Source organism: Argopecten irradians, chromosome 6, assembly GCF_041381155.1.
Source record: "Argopecten irradians isolate NY chromosome 6, Ai_NY, whole genome shotgun sequence".
NCBI lineage: Eukaryota > Metazoa > Mollusca > Bivalvia > Pectinida > Pectinidae > Argopecten > Argopecten irradians.
The window spans coordinates 32212484-32229438 of record NC_091139.1 but is presented as its reverse complement, the minus strand read 5'-3'; the positions used below and the strand labels follow the sequence as shown (position 1 = coordinate 32229438).

At 36.9% G+C, this 16955-nt stretch overlaps 1 protein-coding gene across 1 annotated transcript in view; it reads left to right on the top strand.

The window, feature by feature from the left end:
• LOC138326461 (glycine dehydrogenase (decarboxylating), mitochondrial-like) overlaps positions 1-16377 on the top strand; it is a 43554-nt gene extending 27177 nt beyond the window's left edge. Inside the window, exons 19-24 of the mRNA XM_069272563.1 lie at positions 7338-7597; positions 7916-8011; positions 8725-8832; positions 9194-9258; positions 9559-9639; positions 12436-16377. Coding sequence (XP_069128664.1) covers positions 7338-7597; positions 7916-8011; positions 8725-8832; positions 9194-9258; positions 9559-9639; positions 12436-12591 — 766 coding nt within the window. The 3' untranslated portion in view covers positions 12592-16377. The remainder of the gene's footprint in view (positions 1-7337; positions 7598-7915; positions 8012-8724; positions 8833-9193; positions 9259-9558; positions 9640-12435) is intronic.
• The last annotated feature ends 578 nt before the right edge of the window (positions 16378-16955 follow it).

Sequence of the window (16955 nt, the reverse complement as noted above, 5' to 3'; positions counted from 1 at the left end):
GTTAGGGTCCCATCGGAGTGTAAGTTATATCTGATGATGTTAGGGTCCCATCGGAGTGTAAGTTATATCTGATGATGTTAGGGTCCCATCGGAGTGTAAGTTATATCTGATGATGTTAGGGTCCCATCGGAGTGTAAGTTATATCTGATGATGTTAGGGTCCCATCGGAGTGTAAGTTATATCTGATGATGTTAGGGTCCCATCGGAGTGTAAGTTATATCTGATGATGTTAGGGTCCCATCGGAGTGTAAGTTATATCTGATGATGTTAGGGTCCCATCGGAGTGTAAGTTATATCTGATGATGTTAGGGTCCCATCGGAGTGTAAGTTATACCTGATGATGTTAGGGTCCCATCGGAGTGTAAGTTATATCTGATGATGTTAGGGTCCCATCGGAGTGTAAGTTATATCTGATGATGTTATGGTCCCATCGGAGTGTAAGTTATATCTGATGATGTTAGGGTCCCATCGGAGTGTAAGTTATATCTGATGATGTTAGGGTCCCATCGGAGTGTAAGTTATATCTGATGATGTTAGGGTCCCATCGGAGTGTAAGTTATATCTGATGATGTTAGGGTCCCATCGGAGTGTAAGTTATATCTGATGATGTTAGGGTCCCATCGGAGTGTAAAGTTATATCTGATGATGTTAGGGTCCCATCGGAGTGTAAGTTATACCTGATGATGTTAGGGTCCCATCGGAGTGTAAGTTATATCTGATGATGTTAGGGTCCCATCAGAGTGTAAGTTATATCTGATGATGTTAGGGTCCCATCAGAGTGTAAGTTATATCTGATGATGTTAGGGTCCCATCGGAGTGTAAGTTATATCTGATGATGTTAGGGTCCCATCGGAGTGTAAGTTATATCTGATGATGTTAGGGTCCCATCGGAGTGTAAGTTATATCTGATGATGTTAGGGTCCCATCAGAGTGTAAGTTATATCTGATGATGTTAGGGTCCCATCGGAGTGTAAGTTATATCTGATGATGTTAGGGTCCCATCGGAGTGTAAGTTATATCTGATGATGTTAGGTTAGGGTCCCATCGGAGTGTAAGTTATATCTGATGATGTTAGGGTCCCATCGGAGTGTAAGTTATATCTGATGATGTTAGGGTCCCATCGGAGTGTAAGTTATATCTGATGATGTTAGGGTCCCATCGGAGTGTAAGTTATATCTGATGATGTTAGGGTCCCATCGGAGTGTAAGTTATATCTGATGATGTTAGGGTCCCATCGGAGTGTAAGTTATATCTGATGATGTTAGGGTCCCATCGGAGTGTAAGTTATCATATATCTGATGATGTTAGGGTCCCATCGGAGTGTAAGTTATATCTGATGATGTTAGGGTCCCATCGGAGTGTAAGTTATATCTGATGATGTTAGGGTCCCATCGGAGTGTAAGTTATATCTGATGATGTTAGGGTCCCATCGGAGTGTAAGTTATATCTGATGATGTTAGGGTCCCATCGGAGTGTAAGTTATATCTGATGATGTTAGGGTCCCATCGGAGTGTAAGTTATACCTGATGATGTTAGGGTCCCATCGGAGTGTAAGTTTATACCTGATGATGTTAGGGTCCCATCGGAGTGTAAGTTATATCTGATGATGTTATGGTCCCATCGGAGTGTAAGTTATATCTGATGATGTTGGGTCCCATCGGAGTGTAAGTTATATCTGATGATGTTAGGGTCCCATCGGAGTGTAAGTTATATCTGATGATGTTAGGGTCCCATCGGAGTGTAAGTTATATCTGATGATGTTAGGGTCCCATCGGTGTAGTGTAAGTTAAGTTATATCTGATGATGTTAGGGTCCCATCGGAGTGTAAGTTATATCTGATGATGTTAGGGTCCCATCGGAGTGTAAGTTATATCTGATGATGTTAGGGTCCCATCGGAGTGTAAGTTATACCTGATGATGTTAGGGTCCCATCGGAGTGTAAGTTATATCTGATGATGTTAGGGTCCCATCGGGAGTGTAAGTTATATCTGATGATGTTAGGGTCCCATCGGAGTGTAAGTTATATCTGATGATGTTAGGGTCCCATCGGAGTGTAAGTTATATCTGATGATGTTATGTCCCATCGGAGTGTAAGTTATATCTGATGATGTTAGGGTCCCATCGGAGTGTTAGTTATATCTGATGATGTTTAGGGTCCCATCGGAGTGTAAGTTATATCTGATGATGTTAGGGTCCCATCGGAGTGTAAGTTATAATCTGATGATGTTAGGGTCCCATCAGGAGTGTAAGTTATATCTGATGATGTTAGGGTCCCATCGGAGTGTAAGTTATATCTGATGATGTTAGGGTCCCATCGGAGTGTAAAGTTATATCTGATGATGTTAGGGTCCCATCGGTGTAAGTTATATAGATTATATTCCCATCGAGTGTATTTATACTGATGATGTTAGGGTCCCATCGGAGTGTAAGTTATATCTGATGATGTTAGGGTCCCATCGGAGTGTAAGTTATATCTGATGATGTTAGGGTCCCATCGGAGTGTAAGTTATATGTGATGATGTTAGGGTCCCATCGGAGTGTAAGTTATATCTGATGATGTTAGGGTCCCATCGGAGTGTAAGTTATATCTGATGATGTTATGGGTCCCATCGGAGTGTAAGTTATATCTGATGATGTTAGGGTCCCATCGGAGTGTAAGTTATATCTGATGATGTTAGGGTCCCATCGGAGTGTAAGTTATACCTGATGATGTTAGGGTCCCATCGGAGTGTAAGTTATATCTGATGATGTTAGGGTCCCATCGGAGTGTAAGTTATACCTGATGATGTTAGGGTCCCATCGGAGTGTAAGTTATATCTGATGATGTTAGGGTCCCATCGGAGTGTAAGTTATATCTGATGATGTTAGGGTCCCATCGGAGTGTAAGTTATATCTGATTATATCCTGATGATGTTAGGGTCCCATCGGAGTGTAAGTTATATCTGATGATGTTAGGGTCCCATCGGAGTGTAAGTTATATCTGATGATGTTAGGGTCCCATCGGAGTGTAAGTTATACCTGATGATGTTAGGGTCCCATCGGAGTGTAAGTTATATCTGATGATGTTAGGGTCCCATCGGAGTGTAAGTTATATCTGATGATGTTAGGGTCCCATCGGAGTGTAAGTTATATCTGATGATGTTAGGGTCCCATCGAGTGTAAGTTATATCTGATGATGTTAGGGTCCCATCGAGTGTAAGTTATATCTGATGAGATGTTAGGGTCCCATCAGGAGTGTAAGTTATACCTGATGATGTTAGGGTCCCATCGGAGTGTAAGTTATATCTGATGATGTTATGTTAGGGTCCCATCGGGTGTAAGTTATACCTGATGATGTTAGGGTCCCATCGGATGTGTAAGTTATATCTGATGATGTTAGGGTCCCATCGGAGTGTAAGTTATATCTGATGATGTTAGGGTCCCATCGGAGTGTAAGTTATATCTGATGATGTTAGGGTCCCATCGGAGTGTAAGTTATATCTGATGATGTTAGGGTCCCATCGGAGTGTAAGTTATATCTGATGATGTTAGGGTCCCATCGGAGTGTAAGTTATATCTGATGATGTTAGGGTCCCATCGGAGTGTTAGTTATATCTGATGATGTTAGGGTCCCATCGGAGTGTAAGTTATATCTGATGATGTTATGGTCCCATCGGAGTGTAAGTTATATCTGATGATGTTAGGGTCCCATCGGAGTGTAAGTTATATCTGATGATGTTAGGGTCCCATCGGAGTGTAAGTTATATCTGATGATGTTAGGGTCCCATCGGAGTGTAAGTTATATCTGATGATGTTAGGGTCCCATCGGAGTGTAAGTTATACCTGATGATGTTAGGGGTCCCATCGGAGTGTAAGTTATATATGATGATGATGTTAGGGTCCCATCGGAGTGTAAGTTATATCTGATGATGTTAGGGTCCCATCGGAGTGTAAGTTATATCTGATGATGTTAGGGTCCCATCGGAGTGTAAGTTATATCTGATGATGTTAGGGTCCCATCGGAGTGTAAGTTATATCTGATGATGTTAGGGTCCCATCGGAGTGTAAGTTATATATCTGATGATGTTAGGGTCCCATCGGAGTGTAAGTTATATCTGATGATGTTAGGGTCCCATCGGAGTGTAAGTTATATCTGATGATGTTAGGGTCCCATCGGAGTGTAAGTTATATCTGATGATGTTAGGGTCCCATCGGAGTGTAAGTTATATCTGATGATGTTAGGGTCCCATCGGAGTGTAAGTTATATCTGATGATGTTAGGGTCCCATCGGAGTGTAAGTTATATCTGATGATGTTAGGGTCCCATCGGAGTGTAAGTTATATCTGATGATGTTAGGGTCCCATCGGAGTGTAAGTTTATATCTGATGATGTTAGGGTCCCATCGAGTGTAGTTATATCTGATGATGTTAGGGTCCCATCAGTGTAAGTTATACCTGATGATGTTAGGGTCCCATCGGAGTGTGTAAGTTATATCTGATGATGTTAGGGTCCCATCGGAGTGTAAGTTATATCTGATGATGTTAGGGTCCCATCGGAGTGTAAGTTATATCTGATGATGTTAGGGTCCCATCGGAGTGTAAGTTATATCTGATGATGTTAGGGTCCCATCGGAGTGTAAGTTATACCTGATGATGTTAGGGTCCCATCGGAGTGTAAGTTATATCTGATGATGTTAGGGTCCCATCGGAGTGTAAGTTATATCTGATGATGTTAGGGTCCCATCGGAGTGTAAGTTATATCTGATGATGTTAGGGTCCCATCGGAGTGTAAGTTATATACTGATGATGTTAGGGTCCCATCGGAGTGTGTAGTTTATATCTGATGATGTTAGGGTCCCATCGGAGTGTAAGTTATATCTGATGATGTTAGGGTCCCATCGGAGTGTAAGTTATATCTGATGATGTTAGGGTCCCATCGGAGTGTAAGTTATATCTGATGATGTTAGGGTCCCATCGGAGTGTAAGTTATACCTGATGATGTTAGGGTCCATCGGAGTGTAAGTTATATCTGATGATGTTAGGGTCCCATCGGAGTGTAAGTTATATCTGATGATGTTAGGGTCCCATCGGAGTGTAAGTTATATCTGATGATGTTAGGGTCCCATCGGAGTGTAAGTTATATCTGATGATGTTAGGGTCCCATCGGAGTGTAAAGTTATACCTGATGATGTTAGGGTCCCATCGGAGTGTAAGTTATATCTGATGATGTTAGGGTCCCATCGGAGTGTGTAAGTTATACCTGATGATGTTAGGGTCCCATCGGAGTGTAAGTTATACCTGATGATGTTAGGGTCCCATCGGGAGTGTAAGTTATACCTGATGATGTTAGGGTCCCATCGGAGTGTAAGTTATATGATGATGTTAGGGTCCCATCGGAGTGTAAGTTATACCTGATGATGTTAGGGTCCCATCGGAGTGTAAGTTATATCTGATGATGTTAGGGTCCCATCGGAGTGTAAGTTATATCTGATGATGTTAGGGTCCCATCGGAGTGTAAGTTATACCTGATGATGTTAGGGTCCCATCGGAGTGTAAGTTATATCTGATGATGTTAGGGTCCCATCGGAGTGTAAGTTATATCCTGATGATGTTAGGGTCCCATCGGAGTGTAAGTTATATCTGATGATGTTAGGGTCCCATCGGAGTGTAAGTTATACCTGATGATGTTAGGGTCCCATCGGAGTGTAAGTTATATCTGATGATGTTAGGGTCCCATCGGAGTGTAAGTTATACCTGATGATGTTAGGGTCCCATCGGAGTGTAAGTTATATCTGATGATGTTAGGGTCCCATCGGAGTGTAAGTTATACCTGATGATGTTAGGGTCCCATCGGAGTGTAAGTTATATGTGATGATGTTAGGGTCCCATCGGAGTGTAAGTTATATCTGATGATGTTAGGGTCCCATCGGAGTGTAAGTTATACCTGATGATGTTAGGGTCCCATCGGAGTGTAAGTTATATCTGATGATGTTAGGGTCCCATCGGAGTGTAAGTTATATCCTGATGATGTTAGGGTCCCATCGGAGTGTAAGTTATATCTGATGATGTTAGGGTCCCATCGGAGTGTTAGTTATACCTGATGATGTTAGGGTCCCATGGGAGTGTAAGTTATACCTGATGATGTTAGGGTCCCATCGGAGTGTAAGTTATATCTGATGATGTTAGGGTCCCATCGGAGTGTAAGTTATATCTGATGATGTTAGGGTCCCATCGGAGTGTAAGTTATATCTGATGATGTTAGGGTCCCATCGGAGTGTAAGTTATATCTGATGATGTTAGGGTCCCATCGGAGTGTAAGTTATACCTGATGATGTTAGGGTCCCATCGGAGTGTAAGTTATATCTGATGATGTTAGGGTCCCATCGGAGTGTAAGTTATATCTGATGATGTTAGGGTCCCATCGGAGTGTAAGTTATATCTGATGATGTTAGGGTCCCATCGGAGTGTAAGTTATATCTGATGATGTTAGGGTCCCATCTGGAGTGTAAGTTATATCTGATGATGTTAGGGTCCATCGGATGTTAGTGTCCCATCGGAGTGTATTATATCTGATGATGTTAGGGTCCCATCGGAGTGTAAGTTATACTGATGATGTTAGGGTCCCATGGAGTGTAGTGTATGTTATACCATGATGATGTTAGGGTCCCATCGGAGTGTAAGTTATATCTGATGATGTTAGGGTCCCATCGGAGTGTAAGTTATATCTGATGATGTTAGGGTCCCATCGGAGTGTAAGTTATATCTGATGATGTTAGGGTCCCATCGGAGTGTAAGTTATATCATGATGATGTTAGGTTGTCCATCGATGTCCCCATCGGAGTGTAAGTTATACCTGATGATGTTAGGAACCCATCGGAGTGTAAGTTATACCTGATGATGTTAGGGTCCCATCGGAGTGTAAGTTATACCTGATGATGTTAGGGTCCCATCGGAGTGTAAGTTATACCTGATGATGTTAGGGTCCCATCGGAGTGTAAGTTATACCTGATGATGTTAGGGTCCCATCGGAGTGTAAGTTATACCTGATGATGTGAGGAACCCATCGGAGTGTAAGTTATATCTGATGATGTTAAGGGGTCTGTTACCAAGTCACTGCTTGATGTATATTAATTACAACATGCATATATACAAATTTTTTATTTTGTCTCTATAACAAAGAAATCTTTAGCAGTATTGCCACAGGTGTTATTTCGCCGCAAACGCAATAGCCAGCATGTCATGTTGTGAAACCATTCAACAACCAGCCTCAGTGTTTACATATATATGCTATAGTTGGCAACGCATAGGTTATTGTTTTTCTGTAATGCAAAATGAAACAATTGTTATTTTTTTCTGCAGTAAGCAACACCTGGCACCCTACCTACCTACACATCCTGTGATTCCTCCGTACGGTACTACGGGTCCTGAAGCCAAGTCATTTGGAGTCGTATCGGCTGCCCCATTTGGGTCCAGTGCCATCCTTCCAATCTCCTGGGCCTATATTAAGATGATGGGAGCAAAGGGTCTGCGGCATGCCTCCGAGATAGCTATACTTAACGCTAACTACATGAGCAACAGACTGGAAGGCTACTACAAGACGCTGTATAAAAATGAAAATGGTGAGTGACAGCTTAATTTTTCCGTATAGTTATAGATAATGATTTTTTTTTTCTTTATGATTTGATTAACTTTATTTATAGAGCTAAGAGTTGGCTACATAATAGCATGGAAATATTTAAAAACAAATGCCATTGGAATCTGTTGTATCTTTAATGATTTTCTGTTAAACACAGCAGATACAGAAGTAGTACAAATTACATGGTTCTTTTGTAACATTACAAGGAGTTATTTCACCTGCATTAATAAATTAATTTAACTTTGCCATGTGCCAGGGATTTAAAAATGCTTCGTAATGCTTTATATGTCTTGTGTGACAGGTCTTGTTGCCCACGAATTTATCCTGGATTGTCGAGAGTTCAAAAAGACTGCTAATATTGAAGTAATGGACATAGCAAAACGACTACAGGATTATGGTAAGCTTCCAAAATTACATCAATTGGTTCACAATATAAAGATATCATTGATTATAAGATACTGGTAGTTTCCAATTCAAGAAGATGATAAAATTTAAGCAAATTTCCATCTTGGTCTTTTCAAAGTTTGGTCACTGAGCTATAGGAAAAGTTTATGTTCCATTCAATCTTATAATGTATGGAGTTCACTGCCAGAAGTATGAAAACCCCAAAACTATAAAGTTTATTTTACCTCAGTCCTTTTGACCTAAAAAATAACAAGGCTTATCTTTTCATGCATCCGCAATACTCCAGGGGTTATTATCACTGAAGTTATATTCACCCCTGGCCTATAGTAAAACTGGAGACAGTTCAGGATAAAAGAAAAAACTGATCAATCGCAGGCCTGCAGAGACTTTGTTTTAAGATTGCAGAGAGAGTGATGCCTGATTATTAAGCAATACAGTCAACTACAGTGTACCATTATTCAATACCTTTGATGTACACAAAAAGATTTGTGTTTTCAGTTGCCTTCAGTTTTGCTTTGAGAAAGTTCACTGGTGGATATAGCATCAGTGATAGTACCCGATGGAGTATAGAGGATGTTTTTCCAGTTATTCTGACTTGTTACTGCTATTACTGTAGTCAAGCTCTCTCATTGTTGATTTGATTGCTTGTATTCTGTTAAGAATGAATATCTGTTCTGTTGTGTAAACTATAATTTCTGTTTTTAGGTTTCCACTCCCCCACGACGTCCTGGCCTGTTGTCGGTACACTCATGATAGAGCCGACCGAGTCTGAAGACAAGGAAGAACTAGACAGATTCTGTGATGCTTTAATTGGTAACTCATTAATTTATAACCAATTTGATGAAATAAACATACAGCATTACTTTTCAAAACTGGTCATTTTCTACTAATTTGAATCCCCCATTTTTCTGACATTCTTGTATGACATATTGCTTCTTAATTTATAGTAATTTAAACCAGTATAATCCGGAAACCTTTTATACCGGCCAAATATTTTGGTCCTGGTGACAATTAGTATAGACAAGGTACACTGTGCAAATTGAATGAAATGATGACTTTTTACTTAATGACTTTACAATATATGTGAAATACAAGTAAATCTGATGTTATATCAAACAGTTGCTTTCTACTTTGAGTCATTATCTTATAACTAATCCTTTTCTTTATTTTATAGCAATCAGAAAAGAAATCCAGATGATTGAAGAAGGAAAGATCGATTCTCGAAATAACCCATTAAAGGTAAGAAAATCGGTTTTATGATAATTTTATTCGGGTGAAATGTATTGATGGTATGTCTAATGGTTATGCATCCAGGTTCTCAGATAGTATGGATTTAGATTTCTAGGTAATATCTTCAATTTTCAAAAAAGGACATTTGTGTATTTAAGATACAAGAATATAAAACTGGCTCTGAAGAGTGTGGGTCTACAGAAATTGATTTTTTTGTCAGAATTTGAAAGAGTTGATTTTGGTGTGCTGTATGGTTCATTAAAAAAAATGATTTTTTCAAATTTCTAATCGCTTCTTGTTTTGATTCAGAATGCACCACACAGCCAAGCAGTTGTCATGGCAACCCAGTGGGACTTCCCCTATCCCAGGGAGGTAGCTGCTTTCCCATTGGTAGGTTCAGCTGTGGGATTTTTTCTCTCTTTTTTTAGGTCACCTGAGACAAAGTCTCAAGATACCTTTTCTAATGGCCGTTCATCCGTCGTCGTGCATCGTCCATCGTATGGCATTAAACAATTTACTTTTTCAACTTCCTCTCCCAAACTACTGAAGCAAATTTATTGAAATTTTGCAGAAACCTTCCATAGCCAAAGGTCAACCAAAAGTGTGAATTATATGGTCCTAGCCCCAAGGGGCCTGAGGGGTGGGGCCAAAAGAGGTCAAATAGGCTAGAACTTCAAAAATCTCCTTCTGAATTCACAGATTTGGTGGAACTAAATACTCTTCATGGATTAAAAGGTCTTTTTGAAGGCCCTTTACAAAAACTATGAATTTCATGGCCCTGGGATTTCGGATTTTTCCCTGAGTAGGATGTCCAATCTATTATAGTTGATATTGATATAACACATTTATGACCATTATTTGCTTAAGGCAACACCAATTTGAAACCTAGTTCTTCGGGATTTCCCGCCCCTAAAATGGAAAAGTTAGAGAAAAAAAAAAAAAAAAAAAAAATACTGCCCCTATTTCAGTCGCCGAAAATCCGAAGAACGAGAGTCCAATTCTCCCCTCCCGTTTCTGGTTTGTGCTTTAGATACGCCGAAATCCTAAACACTAGAGCGCTTGAACCGGTTGGAAAACGAAAGTATAAGCGCAAAAGGGAACCAGATTAAGAAAGAAAACAAATGAAAATATGGCGGGAGTTAAAGGTTGCAACTGTGAGAACTTTTGACAGAGATGTTGTTATTACCTGTACTGTAACAGAATGCCCGAGTGAATGGACGTTTAAAGATTTGTTAGATTCTATTAACGCAAATGACGAAAATGATTGATGTAGTCGACGTAAAATTACATGCGTCATAGATAATCCAATACTTAAAATCACGAACCTATATTCTTTTCTGATTATTGACATCACATTCAATGTTTATTTTTTTTAGTTCGACTTCATATCATGCCAACAACATCAATACATAGAATTCATCTCCTTCCAACTTTAGAATGCTGTTGTATTGATTGTTTTGTTTTCAAAGATGAAAGGAAGGTCACAGAAACTAAAATAAGAATTAATGTAATTAAATCAATATGATGCATAATGATATGAATCATGCATGGCAAGGGAAGAGCGCTCAGCTCTGCTTGTTTATTTTATTTCATGTAGCTAGAAGACATAATTTAGAAATAAAAGGACATACTTTAAACTATATCAGTATATGATGAAATATTTGTCTAGCTTTAACTCAAAGAAATGAACTCAAAGATTAAGATTCGGATTTCTCTGTGTCCATGCAAGGCCTGGAGTGCCGCGTACGCTAATCCTATGATTTTGTGCCATTTGTTGATGTGATGTGATATCATGATTCCTTGTGCTCATCTTCGCTTGGTAGATATTTTGACAGCATTCCATAGCTTTTAATTTTCAAAGTGTTATTATTTGAAAAATAATTTTAAAAAGTTTTTTAATTACTCCTGTTATGCATTTGCATTAGTTAAATATATATTTACTGGGAATAGCAGTACTGGAGCAATGCACAACCAGAACAGGTTAAACTGAAAGTACGAAACTTTTTTAGTCATTCATGCATGCAGGTCATTGATCTCAATATGTAGATTACTTTCGCTTATGTACATGTCACCAGAACAGAGTTTCGATATTTGGCGGGCAAAGCGCATCGAAAGTTCTTTGCCCTTATGAACAGTTTTGCGTGTGATAAGTCTGTAAATAACTAGTCAGGATTATATCTACACTGTGATTTTTTATATTTAATATATTTACATTTGATTTTGTGTAACTCTTAAATATTCTTATTACATTTGCATACTTGAAAATTTACATTTAAAAAAATTATTTTCATGTACACAAATGCACAGCTTTTGTTCTACTTGGTGTGGCAAAATTTTACAGGTTCTCAATATTTGTAAATCTTTAGATCTTCGAACATGAACTTGTACAACATTCTTCAGACCCCAATTTAGTCTTTCAGACAATTCAATAGCACAGAGGGCAAAAATGTGATTTATACATTTTCTTTTGACTCTTAAATCTATAATGCTACAACCTGCATGTACACAAAACACAAATATAATGGATTTGGCCTTGTGTTTATGTTTTTATACATCATATTCTCATTTTTGATACTGCTTGCCCCATTTTTTTTTGGAAAAAGAAAATTTAAAAAAAAAAAAAAAAAACCAAACAAACACCCTCTCGCACCACTTTTTTTCCCCCAAATTCCAGAAGAACTATTTTTCAAATTGGTGTGGCCTAAGGACTAAGTATGATGGGCCAATGTATAGTGTCTATATGTCTTTGTTTCATTCTGTATCCAAACTCAGGTGACCACTAAGGCCCATGGGCCTCTTGTTTAGTAACTCAGTCAACATAACAGAAAAATAAATGACTTCTCATTCTATGTAAAATAAGATGAAGTAAACCCGAAATGAAACATTTGTCAGAAAATTTAAATGAAAAGTAAATTCTGTCTTTTTATTCAAAAACAAACAAGCCAGTTTGGCATTATTAGGTTTCAGATGTAAAACAACCAACAGGAAAAGCAAAGATTCAGTTGGAGAGATTTGTGCATATATAAGGATCTTAAGATTTCAATTGCTATTTTCGGTAAATATTGCTGTTCTGAAATTGCATGATTTATTGGAAAAGGTTAGGATTTGATATTGGATCATCCATTTTATACAAATATTTATACATATTATCATATTAAATATTGAATCTTTTTCTTTTTCTTCCAGCCATATATTCGTCCAGAAAGCAAGTTCTGGCCGACAGTAAGCCGTATTGACGATATATTTGGTGATCAGAACCTTGTGTGTACGTGTCCACCTATGTCTAGCTATGAATCTCCGTACGTTGACAAACTAAAGAAAGAAAAAGTGTCTGTGGCATGAATGTGTTAGACTATCGACTGTGAAACTCTACTGAAGAAACTTGGTAATGATATGGGGTGTGTGTTAGACACAGATTGACCTTCCTAGACAGTTTTCTCTCTGAGAATTAAATATTAAAGAGGAAACAAATCCACCTATTTAAAATGTCTTACATGTGTGTAACCCATTGTTTTTGTGGGTCAAATTTTTTGCAATTTGATCTATAAAAGAGAAAACCAAAATTTAGCGGTTTCATATTTTCACGATATGGCTTTAAGCTTTTACATGATTCAACTGTTTCTTAAAATTTCGTGATCTATTTTCATGATCATGGTAATGTTCTGCGATATCATGAAAGTATCCTGCGAAAATATGCGTCTATATGATAAGTCTGGACGATGTACATTAAACAAATGCTGTGAAAAACAGTTGAACAAATATTGTAAAAACTTTTTAAAATCTTAATAGAACTCGTTCCTATTGATTTTTTTAACCAAAACCATCATAGTAAAAAAATTTAATGAAAGAAAGACCAATTCTTGGGAATTTACCGATATATAACTCAATCCTGATTAAATAGGTATTAATGAACAAACTGTGATATCCTGTTGATTTTCCTGATTTTTTTTTACCGACCTAACCAGGCCCTGATTTTTTTTACCGACCTAACCAGGCCCTGATTTTTTTACCGACCTAACCAGGCCCTGATTTCTAGATAGAAACTTACATAAAAAAATTTCACATATCAAGTTATAAAGGAGAAAAACTTCAGTTTAACTTAAATCTGCATGTTTCTTTTGAGAAATTGGGGCCTGGTACTTCCTGGAAAGACCCTAGCAAGCTGTTAATAAGATATGTAACACTTCTAAAACACTTGTCAAAACTCAACTAGTATGTGTAATGTAGTAAGGATAAGACCTTTTGTAGAAACTACTGGCATTACATGTGGTCTAGAGATCTCTAAAATATTTATAGCTCTTTACATTTAATATTTCCAAAGGTAATTTGTTACATATGTGATTTCATGTAGAATGTTGGGATTTTAGCTGCCAGCTATTTAGGGAGTCTTAAGCTTTACTCTTGTTGTTCATGAGCAGCTTTTATGCAAACTCCAGAACTGTCTGCTAGTTCTGCTATGTGGAAGTAAATCTAATAAAGTTCTGAAGGAAATGAAGGTATTACTATTGGAAACATAGATTATATGTAACTCATAATGAATTGTAAGTTTTCACATAGTGTTATTAAATAGGATGAAATTAGCCTGCTGCTGAACATCATATATATATCACTTTATTTTAATATATTGAAAGATTTGTTAGAATAATGACACATAAGCATGCCCACAATAACACAATAGAAAAAATGATAGAGATGATACAATTGTATTAGTGAAGTAGCTATAAAAGAAGAAAATTAATGTTTCAGAGGAATTTTGTAAGCAGGAAATACAAAACACTTAAATATATATGTCTTTCATTTAAAGACTAGGGCCGTTTTTGTTTATTCGGAACAATCGGTTCGACCGTTGGTTAAAGTCATTATTTGAAGTATAAATCCTGACGGACCTGCAGTTTTTTATACAGGCCTGTGAGGGCTTTGCCAAGGCTCGTCTGAAAACAGTATAAAATCACCAGGTCTGTCTTTAATTAATAAACGAATACTAGGTCCAACCAGTCACACCGAATAACCGAAAACGGCCTTGTATAGATTGTTCTGATATAGCCAACACAAGTCATTTTTTAATTTTTGTTTTTTGTGTTGATCTATTAATATTTTTGTCATTGTTCCTGAGTAATCTTTGGTAACCAAGGTGATATATACACTAACAATTATGATAACGATAGTGTATATATCACCTGTGCTACTGTAGTTGTCTGAGGTATGAAAAGTAACAATTAAGATTGAAGATTAGAGAAAACATATCATAGATTTGTATGTGATGTTAAAAAATTGTAAGTGATTACCATACAATTTTCATGCACTAAATGCATGTGTAAAATGACTGATATTTTGAGATGAATGTTCATTTGAATTTTCAGGAAACAATATTATTTATAATATTGCTGTGTATTATTTTCAGTAAACAGTAGTTTAAAGCAGTATTTAATATGAACCACATAATGCATTGTTTTCTGGAAATCATATGATTATTTCAAATATCCAAGAAGCAAATGAGATTATCAGAAAGTGCATTATTTTCACAGAAAAACTAGAAATTAACCTAAAATGAATTTTTCTCAGGAAAATTAAAGCATTTAACCAGAATTTATACATATGTCAAAAAAGAATGTATTTATACGAAGATCTAACATTTTCTAGAAATACATACTTAAACATTTTATTTTCAGGAAATAATAGTTTTTATACACTGCACTTTACTTTAAACTGATTTATTTTCATGGTGATTCGGTTTTACTTAAGGACTTTTTCATGGTAATGGATCTGCTTTACTTGTATTTGAAACATATTCATGCCATTTTTTTTTTAACTATTTCTTTATGTCAATGAAATATATGAGAACTTAAATCACACATGAACATAAGTTGGTTTATAGTACATTATTGTAGTTCATTGTCTTCAATAAACAATTTATATTATACAGTATTATTGTTAGATGATACAATAGTATTTCTTTTACTGTGTACCATATTTTCTTCAGGAGAGTATTGGTATATTATGCATGTATATGTACCGACATCAGGAAACAATATTTATGCTACAGTGCATTGTCTTAACAAACAATGACATACATACATTATCTCACATAGTATTAACCTAACATTCCGGTAACCTTCCCCAATATATTAGTTAGGTGGTTTTTTTTTTTGTTTTTTGATGTTGTTTTTTTTTATAGCTGATGCACCCGTGTATTAAATGCATGTATATATTACTGAAGATCTGTAAACATACTTATTTTAGCACAAGTATGAATTCACACAATAACCTTAATACCTGACTGTATAAACGATTTCGGAAAATATGATTTGTACAATCATATTTTAGCGCAAAATTGTTGGTGTGAAAAGCTCTAAAATTAAATAACCGCTAAAATATGTACATCAACATCATCTTTATGTTTTCTTTATATTATCTATTCAGTGAATGCAAAAATGTTTCGTTTATGCAACAGCTGATTTTAATCAGTGCTTTTAAGATTATTTTCTCATCTGATCTGAATTTTATTCATTTTGTTTGCGTATCATTCTTCTTTTCATTGATCTGGTAATGTGATTTATATTTATTTTTCGTGTTTCCTTTTGATATCACCAAGGACAGTATGTGATGCTATAGTTTAACTTTCATTTTTATTATCTCCACATTTTTCTGAGCACCTAATCAGGCCCCTGGGAGTTGTTTGTAAATATTCCTTTATTGTTTTATGTGAATGTACAATATGTCACTCTCTGTGCCCCTGGGGTGGGGCTAAATGTATATATGGGAATATCCCCAAACATAAAATAACCTTGAATCGTAGGGTTGGGTTGAAGATTGCTTGAAATATCCTCATCAAAACTTGTGGATCGGACAGACTTTTGTTTAAAACAATGCAATATACTTATGAGCATGATTTATATAAGCTGCAGTATTATCATTGACTTTGAGTGAATGTTGAGCTTATAGTAAGCATTGGTTATTGTAGCTTTCATATTACAGGTGAAATATGAACTATGATATGTGTACGGTATACCTGTTGTGCTCAGGTAGGTGACCTCGTTACTGTAACACAATAGATTTTATTATAATTGTTGTTTTTGATGAGACAATAAACCTCATTGTTTACCCTGACAATAAATGCCCGACATTTCATTTTTATATTGTATTGTTTTCTATGTTATACTTCATTCAATTTTTGAAAATGTCATGCGATGTGGACAGCCATTAAATGGAGGAGGGTGTAGTGTTACCCATCTTTGATTGACCTATGTGGGTCCTGTTCTGGTTATAACTGAATGTAGGACAATTTGTGACTGATTTTCATCCCTCTGATTTTTATGATTCACTTTCAGCAACAATGAAGGGTAATATAATGAAATACTCATATTTTGAGGTCAACCCATCCTCAAGTGTTCCAGAGGCTACTATCCCTGTCATAATATTCACACCTGAACACAGGTGCATGCAAGATGGAGGGCAACAATGCTAATAAAAAACCATGACATTTATTTAAATAACAGCACTATATCATAAGCTAGAATATTTTAACAACCTCTCCAAAACCATCCGGTATTCTACGTAATCGGCATACGCTAGGTTGTGGTATGATATAACGGAGTGTAGTGGAGTTTAGACACTGGTTTCCGAGGGCGCAAAGAAAAATTGCATTATGATATAAGATATTCAGCAAATTTGCAGCAAGAAAAGAACCAAAATTCGGGTCGCAAATT